Genomic DNA, 19,466 nt, shown 5'->3' on the forward strand with positions numbered 1-19,466 from the left:
TCTTCATCAAGTTGACCAAACTGGCTTCATAGTTGCGGCTGGTATACAGACGGTTCAAGAAGCAGGAATGAATGTCTTGAGCATTGAATGGGCGTAGCTTGACAAATCGGCATTCCATTTGCCTTTACCAATAGCAGAAAGCTCGTCCTTGGCAGTATGTTTTGATAAAGCGACAGGATTTCCAGGAGTGGTATGGCCAGTACCAGTAATCATGATATCGTCTTCTTTATCATCAGCAGCCTTCGCTGGAGTTGACGGTTTGTCAGTCTCCTTAGCTGGACTGACCGGTTTGTCAGTAGTTCGGATGGGGCTGGTCGGTTTATCAGCATGGCCTGTGGTGTCAATTTCTACTTGTTCAGTAAACAAGTCATGGTCTTGAGGCGGCGGATCATCAAGCATGGCATCAACATCGGTTTCTTCTGGATCTGGAGTTTTTTCCGGTTCAACAGCCACGTTATCCTCAGCCGGTTTACTCAACCGAGCCTTCTTGCTGGGTCTTGGCTTGGCACTGACAGAAACAAATATAAAAGGTCAAGATATTGTGTCAAGCATAAGGCAGTGAAAATAAAAATTAAAGGTATGACTGACCCAGGAACCGTTTTGAGGGGTGGAAGCTTTGTGGCTAACGACTCGCCAGAAGATGAGTGGGAAGTGCCCTGATAATTTGAATCAGATGGATTAAGAGGCTGTCGGAAACAACCCGCCTTGGGGCAAGAAGTGTCAAGAGTATAAGATACCTCTGATTGACATTTGCGAACTGGAGTGTTTGGTAAATCAGCGGTGGTAACTACCTGGCCGTTGTGCCGGGTCGTGCGGCGAGCTTCATGTTGCTGCGTCTTCAAAAGAAAGTTGGGGTCCAAGTAAGCAAGAGGGTGAGAAAATTTTACTTTCCGATTTGCTCAACGGATTTTCGATGTTGGCAGAGGATCTGAATTGGAGGAAAGAATGATTACCTCTACGTCATCAGCTTGACTGCCTTCAGCGTCGTCCTGATAATAATCATTGTCAATGAGGTGTATGAAAAATGAACCAAGAGAGTCAAGTTCTACCTCTGAGTCCGGATTGTCTACATCAGCATCAACATTTGCGTTGGAAGAAGCAGTGGTCCTTTTTTGGCAGGTTTTTTAACAACCTTGGTCTTTGGACGAAGTGGCTTTGCCGGTTTGTCTTGCGGTTTTGCCGGTTTATCTTGTGGTTTCTTATTCCAGAACGGATCATCACCCTGTCAGAAATAGTCAAACTTTCAGAGAATAATTTGAAAGAAGCAACTTAAGACAAAGAGGATATATGATTCTTACAGCCGGCGGTTTGTTGGAGGTGTAGAAAGGACATAGTCCGGTCTGGCCACAGACGGCCTCCGGTTCATCCAACATTTTCTTGACAGCCTCAGTAACTTCAGCTTCTGTCAGTTGAATGTTAATATGCCATTGAGGGTCGGTCAGACTCCCTGTGTATTCACACATCAAACCAGGGCGCCGGCTTAAGGGTAGGATACTCCAGCCGATCCAGCAACGAGCAAAATCAACACCGGTTAAACCATTGGCCATAAAGGCTCTAAGCTTCAACGGCTGTGGGGCATAGATGGCTCTCTCTGCAGTTTACCTCTGAGGAAAAGGATGTGTGTTGCTAAGGCGGTGGGGGCGGTAATCCGGCAGGGGGTTTTCATCAGTTGGAGATGTATCCTTGCCAAGGAAAAAAATAGCACGCTATTTGAAATAGCGCAGCCTTCAAAAAATGCTATAAACGAAATAGCGTGCTAATAGCGCGCTATTTTGCAAAATAGCATTTCACAAAACATTATTCAGATTTCAGCATATAGCATACAAATGACAGATATATCAACACAAATGACAGATTTCAGCAGCTAAAACCAAGGCTAAAACATTGTTCAGATAACAAAGAATGGTCCAGATATAGGCATATAGCAGTGTTCAGAGTTCATACATTCAGATTTCATACAAACAAAGTAGACAGATAAATTAAACAGCCAACAAGCAAGGTCCAGAATAGCAGAAATAAGGACTTAGGACTTTAGGAGCCAGCCAACAACGATGCAGAAGCTCAATCAGAATCAGATGAACTTGCTGCCATGGCATCATCATCCGAATCAGAAGAAGAACCCACAGATTGCAGCTAATCATCACGAAAAACTGGGAGCAACTTCTTCCTAGGCTGACGAGCTTTATTTCTTTTTGATGCAGCAGCTCTTGCTCTCGGTTGTGGTATTGGTTCTTCTTCAGGTTCATCTGCAGTATCCACAACTGGAACCGGCACAATTCCTGTGATCCACTCATTATCTTCATTTTCCATAACATCTGCATGTGTTCTGTCCACAAGTGGATCCCTGTCTTTGTTCATTCTCTTTTGTTCAAGTTGGGAGTTGGCCTTGATGAAGACAAGATCTTTCATTTTGTCATGAAGTAGCCTGTTGCGCCTTTTGCTGCCTTGAACCTGATTGTACATTGCAAGTAAATAAACATCAGTAAGAAAAAGAAACATATGTGCATATAAAGGATATGTTGACAGTTTGTACTTTGTACTACATTCTTACCTGCTGAAAAACACTGAAGTTTCTCTCACAAGCTGATGAGCTGCATGTCAAGCTCAAAATCGCATAGCCAGTACCCTGAGATTTGGTGCACTTGATCCATGATTAGACCACCATTCAGCTGCATCAACAAGTAACAAATAACAGTTAACAAAGCTGCAACATCTAATTCGCATTGCAGCCTACACATCTTATTTCAACAATGTAAATATTTAGTTCTTTTCCTGGATCAAAGTTCTTGTTTCTCCGCTGCCTTTTAGCACTGTCCCTTCCAAACGAGCCCTCTTCATTTTGATATGCCTGACACTCAGTTGTCATTATATCTTCCTTCTTACCATCTCTAACCATCTTCTCCATGCAAGCAACAAGGCCATCTTTAAATGTTCCATCCAACTCAATCTCCAGCTTGTTTTCATAGTAGTAGTATGGGTTTAAGAAGTATCCAGCCCTATGCAGGGGCCCCTTCAATTTGTTGTCCCATCTCTTATCAATAATGTGTAGCACTTCCTGGATACTAGCCTCCTCATTGTCAAATCTAGCTACAATCTCCTTCTTTGCATCCAAAAAAGCGCCATATATGAAACCCATAGCTGGTACATCGCTGTCCATTCGCCGCAGCAAATTAGCCAAAGGCTCAAAGAAGTTGACAGCATGTTCTACTCCCGTCCAAAAAATTTCAGAGCGCACACTTCGGTTTGAATCACGTACTTTCACCTTTTTTAAGTAACCCATTTCATCCATCTGAACTGATCTGAATAGCTTCTGCAGTTCTTTCTTGTTGTCCAGCATGCTTTTCAAGTTCAAGTAAGCTGTAGCAAACCTTGTAATGCCAGACCTCACCAGATCTTTCCCAAGGAATTCCCTCATTAGAGACAAAACTCTAGTGTGTGCATAAAGGAAAACAGTGACAGCTCTAGCTTGTGTAATAGTAGAGTCCACTATTTTAAGCTTGCCAATATCCTCTAACATCAGATCAATAGAATGGGCAGCACAACCATTCCAAAATATGTTGGGGAGCTTTGCTTTCAACAAGGTTGATGCTGTTGGGGAACGTAGTAATTTCAAAAAAAATCTACGCACACGCAAGATCATGGTGATGCATAGCAGTGAGAGGGGAGAGTGTTGTCCACGTACCCTCGTAGACCGAAAGCGGAAGCGTTAACACAACGCGGTTGATGTAGTCGTACGTCTTCACGATCCGACCGATCAAGTACCGAACGCACGGCACCTCCGAGTTCAGCACACGTTCAGCTTGATGACGTCCCTCGAACTCCGATCCAGCCGAGTGTTGAGGGAGAGTTTCGTCAGCACAACGGCGTGGTGACGATGATGATGTTCTACCGACGCAGGGCTTCGCCTAAGCTCCGCTATGATATTATCAAGGTGTAATATGGTGGAGGGGGGCACCGCACACGGCTAAAAGATCGTTGATCAATTGTGTGTCGAGAGGTGCCCCACTGCCCCCGTATATAAAGGTGCAAGGGGGAGGCCGCCGGCCTAGGAGGTAGAGGCGCGCCAGGAGGAGTCCTACTCCTACCGGGAGTAGGACTCCCCCCCTTTCCATGTTGGACTAGGAGTGGAAGGAGGAAGAGGTGGAGGGGAGGAAGGAAGGGGGGCGCGGCCCTACCCTAGCCTCCTCTCCTCTCTTCCACCTAGGCAAAATAAGGCCCATTAAGTTACCGGGGGGTTCCGGTAACCTCCCGGTACTCCGAAAAAATCCCAATTTCACCCGGAACACTTCCGATGTCCAAACATAGGCTTCCAATATATCAATCTTTATGTCTCGACCATTTCGAGACTCCTCGTCATGTCCGTGATCACATCCGGGACTCCGAACAACCTTCGGTACATCAAAACATATAAACTCATAATATAACTGTCATCATAACTTTAAGCGTGCGGACCCTACGGGTTCGAGAACTATGTAGACATGACCGAGACACCTCTCCGGTCAATAACCAATAGCGGAACCTGGATGCTCATATTGGTTCCCACATATTCTACGAAGATCTTTATCGGTCAGACCGCATAACAACATACGTTGTTCCCTTTGTCATCGGTATGTTACTTGCCCGAGATTCGATCGTCGGTATCTCAATACCTAGTTCAATCTCGTTACCGGCAAGTCTCTTTACTCATTCTGTAATACATCATCTCGCAACAAACTCATTAGTTGCAATGCTTGCAAGGCTTAAGTGATGTGCATTACCGAGAGGGCCCAGAGATACCTCTCCGACAATCGGAGTGACAAATCCTAATCTCGAAATACGCCAACCCAACAAGTACCTTTGGAGACACCTGTAGAGCACCTTTATAATCACCCAGTTATGTTGTGACGTTTGGTAGCACACAAAGTGTTCCTCCGGTAAACGGGAGTTGCATAATCTCATAGTCATAGGAACATGTATAAGTCATGAAGAAAGCAATAGCAACATACTAAACGATCGAGTGCTAAGCTAACGGAATGGGTCAAGTCAATCACATCATTCTCCTAATGATGTGATCCCGTTAATCAAATGACAACTCATGTCTATGGCTAGGAAACATAACCATCTTTGATCAACGAGCTAGTCAAGTAGAGGCATACTAGTGACACTCTGTTTGTCTATGTATTCACACATGTATCAAGTTTCCAATTAATACAATTCTAGCATGAATAATAAACATTTATCATGATATAAGGAAATAAATAATAACTTTATTATTGCCTCTAGGGCATATTTCCTTCAGTCTCCCACTTGCACTAGAGTCAGTAATCTAGTTCACATTGCCATGTGATTTAACATCAATAGTTCACATCACCATGTGATTAACACCCATAGTTCACATCGTCATGTGACCAACACCCAAAGGGTTTACTAGAGTCAGTAATCTAGTTCACATCGCTTATGTGATTAACACCCAAAGAGTACTAAGGTGTGATCATGTTTTGCTTGTGAGATAATTTTAGTCAACGGGTGTGTCACATTCAGATCCGTAAGTATTTTGCAAATTTCTATGTCTACAATGCTCTGCACGGAGCTACTCTAGCTAATTGCTCCCTCTTTCAATATGTATCTAGACCGAGACTTAGAGTCATCTAGATTAGTGCCAAACTTGCATCGACGTAACCCTTTACGACGAGCCTTTTGTCACTTCCACAATCGAGAAACATATCCTTATTCCAGTAAGGATAATTTTGACCGCTGTCCAGTGATCTACTCCTAGATCGCTATTGTACTCCCTTGCCAAAATCAGTGTAGGGTATACAATAGATCTGGTACACAGCATGGCATACTTTATAGAACCTATGGCCGAGGCATAGGGAATGACTTTCATTCTTTTTCTATCTTCTGCCGTGGTCGGGCTTTGAGTCTTTACTCAATTTCACACCTTGTAACACAGGCAAGAAACTCTTTCTTTGACTGTTCCATTTTGAACTACTTCAAAATCTTATTAAGGTATGTACTCATTGAAAAAACTTATCAAGCGTCTTGATCTATCTCTATAGATCTTGATGCTCAATATGTAAGCAGCTTCACCGAGGTCTTTCTTCGAAAAACTCCTTTCAAACACTCCTTTATGCATTGCAGAATAATTCTACATTATTTCCGATCAACAATATGTCATTCACATATACTTATCAGAAATGTTGTAGTGCTCCCACTCACTTTCTTGTAAATACAGGCTTCACCACAAGTCTGTATAAAACTATATCCTTTGATCAACCTATCAAAGCGTATATTCCAACTCCGAGATGCTTGCACCAGTCCATAGATGGATCGCTGGAGCTTGCATATTTTGTTAGCACTTTTAGGATTGACAAAACCTCCTGGTTGCATCATATACAACTCTTCTTTAATAAATCCATTAAGGAATGCAGTTTTGTTTATCCATTTGCCAGATTTCATAAAATGCGGCAATTGCTAACATGATTCAGACAGACTTAAGCATAGATACAAGTGAGAAACTCTCGTCGTAGTGAACACCTTAAACTTGTCGAAAACCTTTTGCGACAATTCTAGCTTTGTAGATAGTAACACTACTATCAGCGTCCGTCTTCCTCTTGAAGATCCATTTAATCTCAATGGCTTGCCGATCATTGGGCAAATCAATCAAAGTCCATACTTTGTTCTCAAACATGGATCTCATCTCAGATTTCATGGCCTCAAGCCATTTTGCGGAATCTGGGCTCACCATCGCTTCTTTATAGTTCGTAGGTTCGTCATGGTCTAGTAACATAACCTCCAGAACAGGATTACCGTACCACTCTGGTGCAGATCTTACTCTGGTTGACCTACGAGGTTCAGTAATAACTTGGTCTGAAGTTCCATGATCATCATCATTAACTTCCTCACTAATTGGTATAGGCGTCACAGAAACTGGTTTCTGCGATGAACTACTTTCCAATAAGGGAGCAGGTACAATTACCTCATCAAGTTCTACTTTCCTCCCACTCACTTCTTTCGAGAGAAACTCCTTCTCTAGAAAGGATCCATTCTTAGCAACGAATCTTGCCTTCGGATCTGTAATAGAAGGTGTACCCAACTGTCTCCTTTGGGTATCCTATGAACACACATTTCTCCGATTTGGGTTTGAGCTTATCAGGATAAAAAAAATTCACATAAGCATCGCAACCCCAAACTTTAAGAAACGACAACTTTGGTTTCTTGCCAAACCACAGTTCATTAGATGTCATCTCAACGGATTTAGATGGTACCATATTTAACGTGAATGCAGCTGTCTCTAATGCATAACCCCAAAACGATAGTGGTAGATCGGTAAGAGACATCATATATCGCACCATATCTAATAAAGTACGGTTACGATGTTCGGACACACCATTACACCGTGGTGTTCCAGGTGGCGTGAGTAGTGAAACTATTTCACATTGTTTTAACTGAAGGCCAAACTCGTAACTCAAATACTCTTCTCCACGATCAGATCATAGAAACTTTATTTTCTTGTTACGATGATTTTCTGCTTCACTCTGAAATTATATGAACTTTTCAAATGTTTCAGACTTCTGTTTCATTAAGTAGATATACCCATATCTGCTCAAATCATCTGTGAAGGTCAGAAAATAATGATACCTGCTACGAGCCTCAATATTCATCGGACCACATACATCTGTATGTATGATTTCCAACAAATCTGTTGCTCTCTCCATAGTTCCGGAGAACGGCGTTTTAGTCATCTTGCCCATGAGGCACGGTTCGCAAGCATCAAGTGATTCATAATCAAGTGATTCCAAAATCCCATCAGTATGGAGTTTCTTCATGCGCTTTAGACCAATATGACCTAAACGGCAGTGCCACAAATAAGTTCCACTATCATTATTAACTTTGCATCTTTTGGCTTCATTATTATGAATATGTGTATCACTACGATCGAGATCCAACAAACCATTTTATTGGGTGTATGACCATAGAAGGTTTTATTCATGTAAACAAAACAACAATTATTCTCTAATTTAAATGAATAACCGTATTGCAAAAAAACATGAGCAAATCATATTCATGCTCAACGCAAACACCAAATAACACTTATTTAGTTTCAACACTAATCCCGAAAGTATAGGGAGTGTGCGATGATGATCATATCAATCTTGGAACTACTTCCAACACACATCGTCAGCTCGCTTTTTACTAGTCTCTGTTTATTCTACAACTCCCGTTTCGATTTACTACTCTTAGCAACTGAACCAGTATCAAATACCGAGGGGTTGCTATAAACACTAGTAAAGTACACATCAATAACATGTATATCCAATATACCTTTGTTCACTTTGCCATCCTTCTTATCCACCAAATAGTTGGGGTTGTTCCGCTTCCAGTGACCAGTCCCTTTGCAATAGAAGCACTTAGTCTCAGGCTTAGGTACAGAATTGGGCTTCTTCACTTGAGTAGCAACTTGCTTGCCGTTCTTTTTGAAGTTCCCCTTCTATCCCTTTGCCCTTTTCTTGAAACTAGTGGTCTTGTTAACCATCAACACTTGATGCTCTTTCTTGATTTCTACCTTCGTCGATTTCAGCATCGCGAAGAGCTCAGGAATTACTTTTCGTCATCCCTTACATACTATAGTTCATCACGAAGTTCTACTAACTTGGTGATGGTGACTAGAGAATTCTGTCAATCACTATTTTATCTGGAAGATTAACTCCCACTTGATTCAAGCGATTGTAGTACCCAGACAATCTGAGCACATGCTCACTGCTTGAGCTATTCTCCTCCATCTTTTAGATATAGAACTTGTTGGAGACTTCATATCTCTCAACTCGGGTATTTGCTTGAAATATTAACTTCAACTCCTGGAACATCTCATATGGTCCATGACGTTCAAAACGTCTTTGAAGTCCCGATTCTAAGTCGTTAAGCATGGTGCACTAAACTATCAAGTAGTCATCATATTGAGCTAGCCAAACGTTCATAACGTCTGCATCTGCTCCTGCAATAGGTTTGTCACCTAGCGGTGCATCAAGGACATAATTCTTCTGTGTAGCAATGAGGATAATCCTCAGATCACGGATCCAATCCGCATCTTTGCTACTACATCTTTCAACATAATTTTCTCTAGGAACATATCAAAAAATAAACACAGGGAAGCAACAACGCGAGCTATTGATCTACAACATAATGTGCGAAATACTATTAGGACTAAGTTCATGATAAATTTAAGTTCAGTTAATCATATTACTTAAGAACTCCCACTTAGATAGACATCCCTCTAATCTTCTAAGTGATCACGTGATCCATATCAACTAAACCATGTCCGATAATCACGTGAGATGGAGTAGTTTCAATGGTGAACATCACTATGTTGATCATATCTACTATATGATTCACACTCGACCTTTCGGTCTCCGTGTTCCGAGGCCATATCTGCATATGCTAGGCTCGTCAAGTTTAACCTGAGTATTCCGCGTGTGCAACTATTTTGCACCCGTTGTATTTGAACGTAGAGCCTATCACACCAGATCATCACGTGGTGTCTCAGCACGAAGAACTTTCGCAACGGTGCATACTCAGGGAGAACACTTATACTTTGATAATTTAGTGAGGGATCATCTTATATGCTACCGTCAATCAAAGCAAGATAAGATGCATAAAAGATAAACATCACATGCAATCAATATAAGTGATATGATATGGCCATCATCATCTTGTGCTTGTGATCTCCATCTCCGAAGCACCGTCATGATCACCATCGTCACCGGCGCGACACCTTGATCTCCATCGTAGTATCGTTGTCATCTCGCCAACTTATTGCTTTTACGACTATCGCTACCGCTTAGTGATAAAGTAAAACAATTACATGGCGATTGCATTGCATACAATAAAGCGACAACCATATGGCTCCTGCCAGTTGCCGATAACTCGGTTACAAAACATGATCATCTCATACAATAAAATATAGCATCATGTCTTGACCATATCACATCACAACATGCCCTGCAAAAACAAGTTAGACGTCCTCTACTTTGTTGTTGCAAGTTTTATGTGGCTGCTACAGGCTTAGCAAGAACCCTTCTTACCTACGCATCAAAACCACAACGATAGTTTGTCAAGTTGGTGTTGTTTTAACCTTCGCAAGGACCGGGCGTAGCCACACTCGGTTCAACTAAAGTGAGAGAGATAGACACCCGCCAGTCACCTTTAAGCATCTAGTGCTCGCAACGGTGAAACCAGTCTTGCGTAAGCGTACGCGTAATGTCGGTCCGGGCCGCTTCATCTCACAAGACCGCCGAACCAAAGTATGACATGCTGGTAAGCAGTATGACTTATATCGCCCACAACTCACTTGTGTTCTACTCGTGCATATAACATCAACGCATTAAACCAGGCTCGGATGCCACTGTTGGGGAACGTAGTAATTTCAAAAAAATTCTACGCACACGCAAGATCATGGTGATGCATAGCAACGAGAGGGGAGAGTGTTGTCCATGTACCCTCGTAGACCGAAAGCGAAAGCGTTAACACAACGTGGTTGATGTAGTCGTACGTCTTCACGATCCGACCGATCAAGTACCGAACGCACGGCACCTCCGAGTTCAGCACACGTTCAGCTCGATGACGTCCCTCGAACTCCGATCCAGCCGAGTGTTGAGGGAGAGTTTCGTCAGCACGACGGCGTGGTGACGATGATGATGTTCTACCGACGCAGGGCTTCGCCTAAGCTCCGCTACGATATTATCGAGGTGTAATATGGTGGAGGGGGGCACCGCACACGGCTAAAAGATCGTTGATCAATTGTGTGTCGAGAGGTGCCCCCCTACCCCCGTATATAAAGGTGCAAGGGGGAGGCCGCCGGCCTAGGAGGTAGAGGCGCGCCAGGAGGAGTCCTACTCCTACCGGGAGTAGGACTCCCCCCCTTTCCATGTTGGACTAGGAGTGGAAGGAGGAAGAGGTGGAGGGGAGGAAGGAAGGGGGGCACTGCCCCCCTCTCCTTGTCCTATTCGGACTGGGGGGAAGGGGGCGCTGCCCTGCCCTAGCCTCCTCTCCTCTCTTCCACCTAGGCCCAATAAGGCCCATTAAGTTACCGGGGGGTTCCGGTAACCTCCCGGTACTCCGGAAAAATCCCGATTTCACCCGGAACACTTCCGATGTCCAAACATAGGCTTCCAATATATCAATCTTTATGTCTCGACCATTTCGAGACTCCTCGTCATGTCCGTGATCACATCTGGGACTCCAAACAACCTTCGGTACATCAAAACATATAAACTCATAATATAACTGTCATCGTAACTTTAAGCGTGCGGACCCTACGGGTTCGAGAACTATGTAGAGATGACCGAGACACCTCCCTGGTCAATAACCAATAGCGGAACCTGGATGCTCATATTGGTTCCCACATATTCTACGAAGATCTTTATCGGTCAGACCGCATAACAACATACGTTGTTCCCTTTGTCATCGGTATGTTACTTGCCCGAGATTCGATCGTCGGTATCTCAATACCTAGTTCAATCTCGTTACTGGCAAGTCTCTTTACCCGTTCCGTAATACATCATCTCGCAACAAACTCATTAGTTGCAATGCTTGCAAGGCTTAAGTGATGTACATTACCGAGAGGGCCCAGAGATACCTCTCCGACAATCGGAGTGACAAATCCTAATCTCGAAATATGCCAACCCAACAAGTACCTTTGGAGACACCTGTAGAGCACCTTTATAATCACCCAGTTACATTGTGACGTTTGGTAGCACACAAAGTGTTCCTCCGGTAAACGGGAGTTGCATAATCTCATAGTCATAGGAACATCTATAAGTCATGAAGAAAGCAATAGCAACATACTAAACGATCGAGTGCTAAGCTAACGGAATGGGTCAAGTCAATCACATCATTCTCCTAATGATGTGATCCCGTTAATCAAATGACAACTCATGTCTATGGCTAGGAAACATAACCATCTTTGATCAACGAGCTAGTCAAGTAGAGGCATACTAGTGACACTCTGTTTGTCTATGTATTCACACATGTATCAAGTTTCCAGTTAATACAATTCTAGCATGAATAATAAACATTTATCATGATATAAGGAAATAAATAATAACTTTATTATTACCTCTAGGGCATATTTCCTTCAGATGCCGCTTGATTAACACTTGCATTATCAGTCACAACTTGAACTACATGCTTCTCACCAACCTCTTTTATGCATCTATCAACAAGCTCAAAGATGTACTTCCCATCTTTCTTCATGGTTGAACAGTCCACAGAATTAAGAAACACCACACCATGAGCACTATGAACTACAAGATTCATTACCCCTCTTCCTCTTATGTCAGTCCATGCATCTCTCATGATTGTACATCCAGTAAGCTCCCAAGTCTTCCTGTGTGCATTGAAGGACTCCTGAACTCTTTTCTTTCTCTTATTCAATATTGGGCCACCCATTTCATAAGGAGTAGGACCATCCAAGTCCTCACCATACTGTCCAATTGACCGAAGCATGAGTTCAAAGCTGGGAAGTGTGACTGCGTTGAATGGAATGCAAGCTTCATAGAACCACTGGCAGATGTACTCACAAGCACGAGCCCTTTTTGTTCTCTCTTCTCAGTTTTAGCTTCCCCTGGATCGTGTCAGCACCACGATTCCTCTTCCTTGCGGCAACATGCTCTTCGGGAGTTAATTCACAGTATTTGTCCATAGGGCCACTTGAAGATTTAGATTTATTTCTTGTTGATCTCGATGGCTGAAGCACAAGTGCAGAATGGTTTAGGCCATCTTCATCACTTGTAGCTTGTTCTTCCCCCTCCGAGTGGCTCAAGTCAACTCCATTTCTGCGTCTCTTCTGCTCCATAAGCTTGGCTGCCTTTTTGTCACCCTTCTTTGTCAAGTACTGAAGGATCTCCTCTTTGACATCAGCTGGCACTTTCTCACAGTGATCCACACCAGACTTAGGAATGCATGCAAGGTGCAATTTGATTCGACTAGTGCCATTGCTGGACAAATGACCGCAGAATATGCATTTTAGACAGTTCTTCTTGCTAATGTCCGGACATGTGCAATATTTCCATGCTGGATCTTTTGATCTAGGAACAACATGTGCTCCTTCTCCCTGTGTAGCTGTTGATGCTGTGCTTGACACAACACCGCCTACATTCATGAATACAACAAAGTATTTCAGAAATTTTAACTGGCTTGCAAGTAAGGAACATATGATTGCAGCAAAGTATTTATTTACATTTACTAGTACCAAATCTGGAAAGTACTAACTTTGGTTGTACTAACTACAAGCACTGAGACTGAGAGCAATCAGCAAGTGCTTACTAGCTTACTACTAACAAAGTTAACATGGAGATGATTTAATTAGAAAGTAGAGTACTAGATAGTAGACACAACTACACAAGTCATGGACAATTTAAGATTGACTAATTAAGAATTTAAGATTTATGAATTGAAGCAACTCTTACCTGGCTGCTGGTTCGCCGCCGCTGAAGCTGACGCCGACATCGAGTTGGAGCAAGAGGAGGCGACAGCGACCCGAGCAAGAGGATTAGAGGAGGCGACGGCGACCCGAGGAGGCGATGCGGCGACCCGAGGAGGCGGCAAGAGGCGGTCGGCCGTGGCTGGAGGAGACGGGCGAAGCACCGGCGGCCGCCGCTGCCACCGTCGCCTCGTTCGATTTAGGAAGGGCTCGCTCGGTAGGTTGGTTAGGGTTCGCTCGGCTGGAGGACAAGATATGCTTGGTTACTGGGCCAGAAAGGCCAAAAGTATAGTGGGCTGATGAAAAATTCGTCTGAAAAAACGCCATCGAAAAAATAGCGCCGATATGCGCTATAGCGCGCAATCACCGTATTTAGCGCGAATAGCGCCGTAGCGAGTTAAATCTGCATAGCGTAGCGTTTAGTTTCCAGAAATGCTATAGCGCGCTATTAGCGCCGCTATAGCGCGCCATTTTTTCCTTGATCCTTGCAATAAAACCAAGTCTGGTTCCACTCTTTGGGGTGACTGTGAAGCTTGGCATGAGGGAAAGTGACTTCCTTCCTTTTCTGAACCGCCATTCCGCCCAACTCAGTATTGGGTCCATCCGTGAACTCTGTGCGCCGGTTTAAGTGAAAGAAATCCCTAAATAGTTCAACTGTAGGTTCCTCTTACAGGTAAGCCTCATAGAAGACTTGGAAGTGGCAGATGTTGGTCACAGAATTTGGACCGATGTCTTGAGGGTGAAGTTGAAAACTAGCCAGCACATCTCGGAAGAATTTTGAACCAGGAGGACTAAAGCCTCGACCCAGATGGTCAACAAAAATAACTACCTCTCCATCCTTGGGTGTAGGAGGATTTTCTGGGCCAGGGACCCTCCAGTGGATGACATCTTTCTTGGCTAAAGCGCCCGTTGCGACGGATCTGTTTAACTGATCTTCCGTGACCCGGGAAGGAGCCCAGTTGCATTCATAGACTTGCTTGGCCATTGCAATGAGAAGCTGAAACATAATTATTGCCGGTTTAAGATTCACAGTGGACAACTATAAAGCGATACAAGGATGTATGCATATTGTTAAACCGGGGTTTGTTATTGGTAAACCGGAGTCTGACAATGGAGAAAGTACAATGACGAATGCATTAGCGGTTCAACAGGGGACTAATGGTATCTACTGGGTCATCATTTTTCTATGAGGTTAAACCGCCTAATCTGGTATTTAAGGTATATGTCTAAAGGTGCGTAAGTGAAGGAAAAACAAGTTTCACAGCTTGGCATGGTAATTTCAGATCTACTGTGCGTTGGAAAATCAAAATATATTCTGACCTAATTTCAAGCGTTTGAAGAGTTCAGCAAGTTCAGATGAGTTTTATATAAAGTAGATGCTCTAACAAGGAAAAAGGAGTTTAAAATACAAGGGCATTGGAAAATATCAGATCTGACTAGTTATTGGTATTACTGGAGAGGGATAAGGAAGAACAGTGCCAAGAACTTTGAAGAACTATGACGAACATTGAACCCTAATGGCGGATCTGGAATAAGGAGAAGAGGAACTTACTGGTGCTGAGGAAGCGGCGGAGGATCGTCGCGTGTCTCTGGTACGGTCAGGTTGATGCAGCGGCTGTTGTTGAGGCAGAGGCGAAGGATGACGGTGGCGGCAGAGCTCGAAAGTCGGTCGGTGCGAGGAAGAAGACGATGTGAAGAGGCACGAGGGGGAAAAGTGAAAGGGACCCCTAGGCCTATTTATAAGGTGAATGGATAAAAGGCAGGCGCGAGAATCGAGGAGCCCCAAAAATGGGATATGTGACAGCTCTGTTGCCTCGATTGTTGGAGGCCCATTAATGAAGGTGGGTTATACACAGTTTTTAATGATAGATGATGTCATGGAGATTTATCATGGTCCTGGAAGGTGACGTCACGGCGGTTTACAAGACTATGTGAAGGTGCTGAAGAAGAAATTTTCTTAAGTATTGAGGATTGACATGAACCAGTTCAAATCAATCTGGGGCCTAATGTTGGGGATATTACCACTGGGCGTAAACCGGCCAGGAGAGGCCGGGTTAACCCCATAGTGGTTCATTATACCTGAAGCCCATGAAGATAAAGACGGTGATGCTTTATGAAGGCCCAGGGACCAAAGCCGATTTAAGGCCTGTAGACATAAACCGGTATGGATATGTAAACTTGTGTTGTAAGATAGAAAGAGCAAAGACCGAGCCGGACACGTTTATGAGCCGGCCTCGGGATTCTGTAAACCGATGGGTGTTAACCCGTGTATATAAGGGGACAACCCGGCGGCGGTTCAGGACAACAGACAACAACTCGAGACTCAGGCAAAGCATATTCGCTCCGTGGTCATCGAAACCCTAGCAATCCCACAACAACTGGATTAGGCTTTTACATTCACCATAAGGGGCCGAACCAGTATAAACTCTCTATGTCCCTTGTCTGCTTTAACCCCTTTAAGCTAACCCGTAGCGATGGCTCCATGACTAAGTCCTTTCCTTAGGACATCTGCCGTGAAAAAACCACGACACTTCCCCCCACCTCGAATTCCAACACCCAAGGCTCAGGCTAAGCGCTTCGGACCTTCAATTATGTCCGGATCCAACCTTCAAGGCTGGTGGATGGCCTCCTCTGTTACAGAGGAGGACATCAAGAAGCTAAGAGAAGCCAGGTATCTGACCGTCGAAATCTCGCACAGGCTGCCTGCTCAAGGGCAGGCCATCCCCACTCCCGAACCCAACAAGAGTGTCGTATTAGTTTCTCACTTCCTCCGAGGGCTAGGCTTTAGCCTCGATCCCTTTGTTAGAGGGCTTATGTTCTATTACGGGCTCGATTTCCATGATCTGGCTCCGGATTCCATCCTTCACATCTCGTCGTTCATCGTCGTGTGTGAGGCCTTCCACCGCATCACCCCACATCAAGACCTTCAATGTGAAGCCGAAGATGATCAATGGGCGACACGCCGAATGCGGAGGTGCCATAATAAGCAAAGGCGCCGATGCTCCATGGCCAAAGGTTTCCTTCCCGGAGATGTCCGACTTATGGTAGCGCGAGTGGTTTTACATCATGACTCCCCGAAGTACTAAGTCGGCAGCTGCCCCCGCCTTCCGTTCGGGCCCCCCGCCACAACTGGCATCATGGGTCAACAAGGGGCTGGACTGGGGGCCGGTTAATGACGTTCCGACATTGCAGAGCCGCATCCAAGATCTCCTCAAGAGAGATGTCAGCCTCGTCAAGGTAATGCAAGTCATGCTAGTTCATCGGGTCCTGCCATGCCAACGTCGTTCTCTCCGTATGTGGGAGTTCAACCCAGAAGGACCGTGAACTATTCAGCAATTCTTCGGCATGACGCTTGAAGGGATGTATGTATTGTTCTTCGGATCACGAATAAAGTGTCCGGACACCACCGAGGATGCGGGTCTGAACTGCAATCGTCCAGATACCCATGTAAGTAATTCCGTGGCCAAACACACTGTCTTTTTATTTATCACAACATCATTCTGAAAAGTCGCTCTTTGACCAGGACTGGATAAAAAAGGCGAAGATGATCAGGTGTTCGGCCCCCTTCCCGAAGGCTCATTGGATCCTGTACTAGCCAGGATGCTTGAGCATGCACCTTATCAAGTGCCATCGGAGGAAAATAAAGGGAGGAATAAAGAAGCCGAGATCGGGCCTCACGCATTACTCATCCAAACCGGGGGAATTAGTGTCTCCGCGAAGGACGATAACCGGGGAGAAGAATCTAAAATTCCCTCTCCCCAAGGAAGGAAGAGGACCTGTCACGACCGGTTTTTCAATAAAATATTTATTGAGAGACCAATCCCTTTTACGGACCAGTAAAGAAGAATTCCTTCTCACTGGTAGACAATATCTTGGTCACAGAAGAAAAAAAATACCAGGAGTACTGAATATAATACAAGGTTGAGCGGAGACTGCTCAACAATTTATTACATGAACGCCGATAAAACATAACGGCGGATAGGGTGGCATGACTACTAACTCACGATAACAACGGTGGTGGAAATATCACCGCGAAGTGGGTGATATGACTCCTGAAAACTACAGCTCTTCGAGCGTCGGAGTGAGGCTCGAGGAGACTTATTGCGGGTGGCGGAAGCGTATATAATACAAGTGACCAATATCCGGGATCGCACAGGACTGACTGGGACTCCTCTAGGCATCGGACGCACTATCAAACTCTTCATCCAAGAGATCGCCTTCGTCAACATCTGGCCAAATCAACAAGCCAGGTGAGTACTATGAAAGTACTCGCAAGACAGTTCGGACATAAGATATAACAAATGTAAACATGAAGCATATGAACAGATTAACAAGTGCGTTCAGACATAGAGATAATAATGCATGGGAAAATAACAGAGAAGTCGGGCGGTAGTCCTCCCGAAATCCCAAAATAAATACTGGGTGCCAAACGAGGGTCTGAATGACTCCACGAGAGGAAACTGCAAGAATAATAATGCCGCAGTCGGGCGTCAGGGCGACACCACATAAAGGGCTTATAAAAGGAAATAAAAGATAGTGCATGCCACAGTCGGACGTCTGAGCGACATCACATAAAGGGCTTATATCAAAAGTAAATAATCAATATGCCACAGTCGGACGTCTGAGCGACATCACATAAAGGGCTTATATCAAAAGTAAATAATCAATATGCCACGGTCGGACGTCTGAGCGACATCACATAAAGGGCTTATATTGGGAATAAAAGACAAACATGCCACAGTCGGACGTCTGAGCGACATCACATAAAGGGCTTCATAACTTAACATCTTATTAGCTCAAGAATTTAAATCATATCCAGAGAATAATCAGGCATGAGATAAACAACAGGGTTAGTCCGTCCACAGGAGTAACGTTCAGCTAAGTCTACTACTCATGCTCACTTACCGGAAAGAAGAACAAACCACGAGGACTTGACATAGATATGGATACACTGATCACGATACTTGACCATGGATACGATGACTCGAAAGGATTTGACTCTGCAGAGTTTGTACTTTAACCACAGCCAACGGATTTCAGTAGTCACGGGGACTAGTTCCGTCTACGATGTTTTGGAAGAAACACGTCTAACCAGTACACACCCATTCAACATTCCGAAGCCAGGAATCACCCTCGGAAACGTTCAAGAAAAACCTTGAGACGAGGAGGCTACAACCTCGCGTAGCATGGGATCAAAATTTCTATACGCGCGCTCTAAGGGGTGCCCCCCTCTCGGTCCCAACCGGAAACACCCATGCCCCTTGACCGGATGACTGGCTTTAATCCAGGGCCATGGAACCATCATCCCGGCCCCTCTGTTTGGTGTGTACACGGAAAGAGGTTACCAACTTACTAAACCGCATTCTGGCAGAAAACATGTGGTAGCACGGAAGGGGGAAGAACGATAACGTGACTCCGTCCACGTTAACGTCGGAATTTAACGGATGACGTAAGGCTGGCATGCTACAACAGTACCACCTTACTGCCCTTCATGTCACCACATGACTAGGCCATCTCTCATCAGAGATCACCGCAACTTTGGAACACACGGGTAGTTGCCTCACATGCAACGAGGAGCTCACCGATACTCGTATGCCATGCACAACCTTTCACGCAATCATGCAAACACCTATCATATCAAAGGTTCAAACATGCTTGCCTGGTTCGGAGAAGTCGGAGTCTAGCTCGGCGAAGTTCGCGGCTCCGTCACCTCTTCCGGAACCTACGGTATAGCGAAAAAGCATACTAACGTGAAAACCAACGCGTGCATAAAAGTTGTTCCAAATTTTTTTTCAAATAAATCCCATAAAAAACTAGACAAAATTTTAAGACCGTCAGAAAAAGAATCACTCAAAAATCACTTTTTATTAAAAAGTTAGAAGGGTTTCTGTCCAGGGACTCATCTGTAATGAAACAGAAAAGTTCCAGGGGTTTAACTGAGAAAACAGAAAACGGTTCGAATAGAAACGCGCAAGCCCACAGAGAAAACGTACTCTGCCCGAAGGCG

The 19,466-nt window shown here is 44.4% G+C and overlaps 1 protein-coding gene across 1 annotated transcript; it reads right to left on the minus strand.

Moving 5' to 3' along the window:
- Positions 1 to 2,133: 2,133 nt before the first annotated feature.
- Positions 2,134 to 13,182, minus strand: LOC109760437 (uncharacterized). Its single transcript, XM_020319261.3, has 4 exons — positions 12,128 to 13,182; positions 2,735 to 3,596; positions 2,552 to 2,626; positions 2,134 to 2,451 (listed from the first exon to the last, which is right to left on the minus strand). Exons 1-4 carry the CDS (start codon positions 12,481 to 12,483, stop codon positions 2,134 to 2,136), a joined length of 1,611 nt encoding a protein of 536 aa, XP_020174850.3. The 5' UTR covers positions 12,484 to 13,182.
- Positions 13,183 to 19,466: the final 6,284 nt, after the last annotated feature.

Source organism: Aegilops tauschii, chromosome 3, assembly GCF_002575655.3.
Source record: "Aegilops tauschii subsp. strangulata cultivar AL8/78 chromosome 3, Aet v6.0, whole genome shotgun sequence".
Classification (NCBI taxonomy): domain Eukaryota; kingdom Viridiplantae; phylum Streptophyta; class Magnoliopsida; order Poales; family Poaceae; genus Aegilops; species Aegilops tauschii.

Coding starts and splice junctions, on each gene's coding strand:
- LOC109760437 (XM_020319261.3), bottom strand. CDS start 12,483: ATGCTTCGGTCAATTGGACAGTATGGTGAGGACTTGGATGGTCCTACT. Junction 2,627..2,734: donor ACATTGTTGAAATAAGATGT/GTAGGCTGCAAT, acceptor ACCAAATCTCAG/GGTACTGGCTATGCGATTTT. Junction 2,452..2,551: donor ACTTCAGTGTTTTTCAGCAG/GTAAGAATGTAG, acceptor ATGTACAATCAG/GTTCAAGGCAGCAAAAGGCG.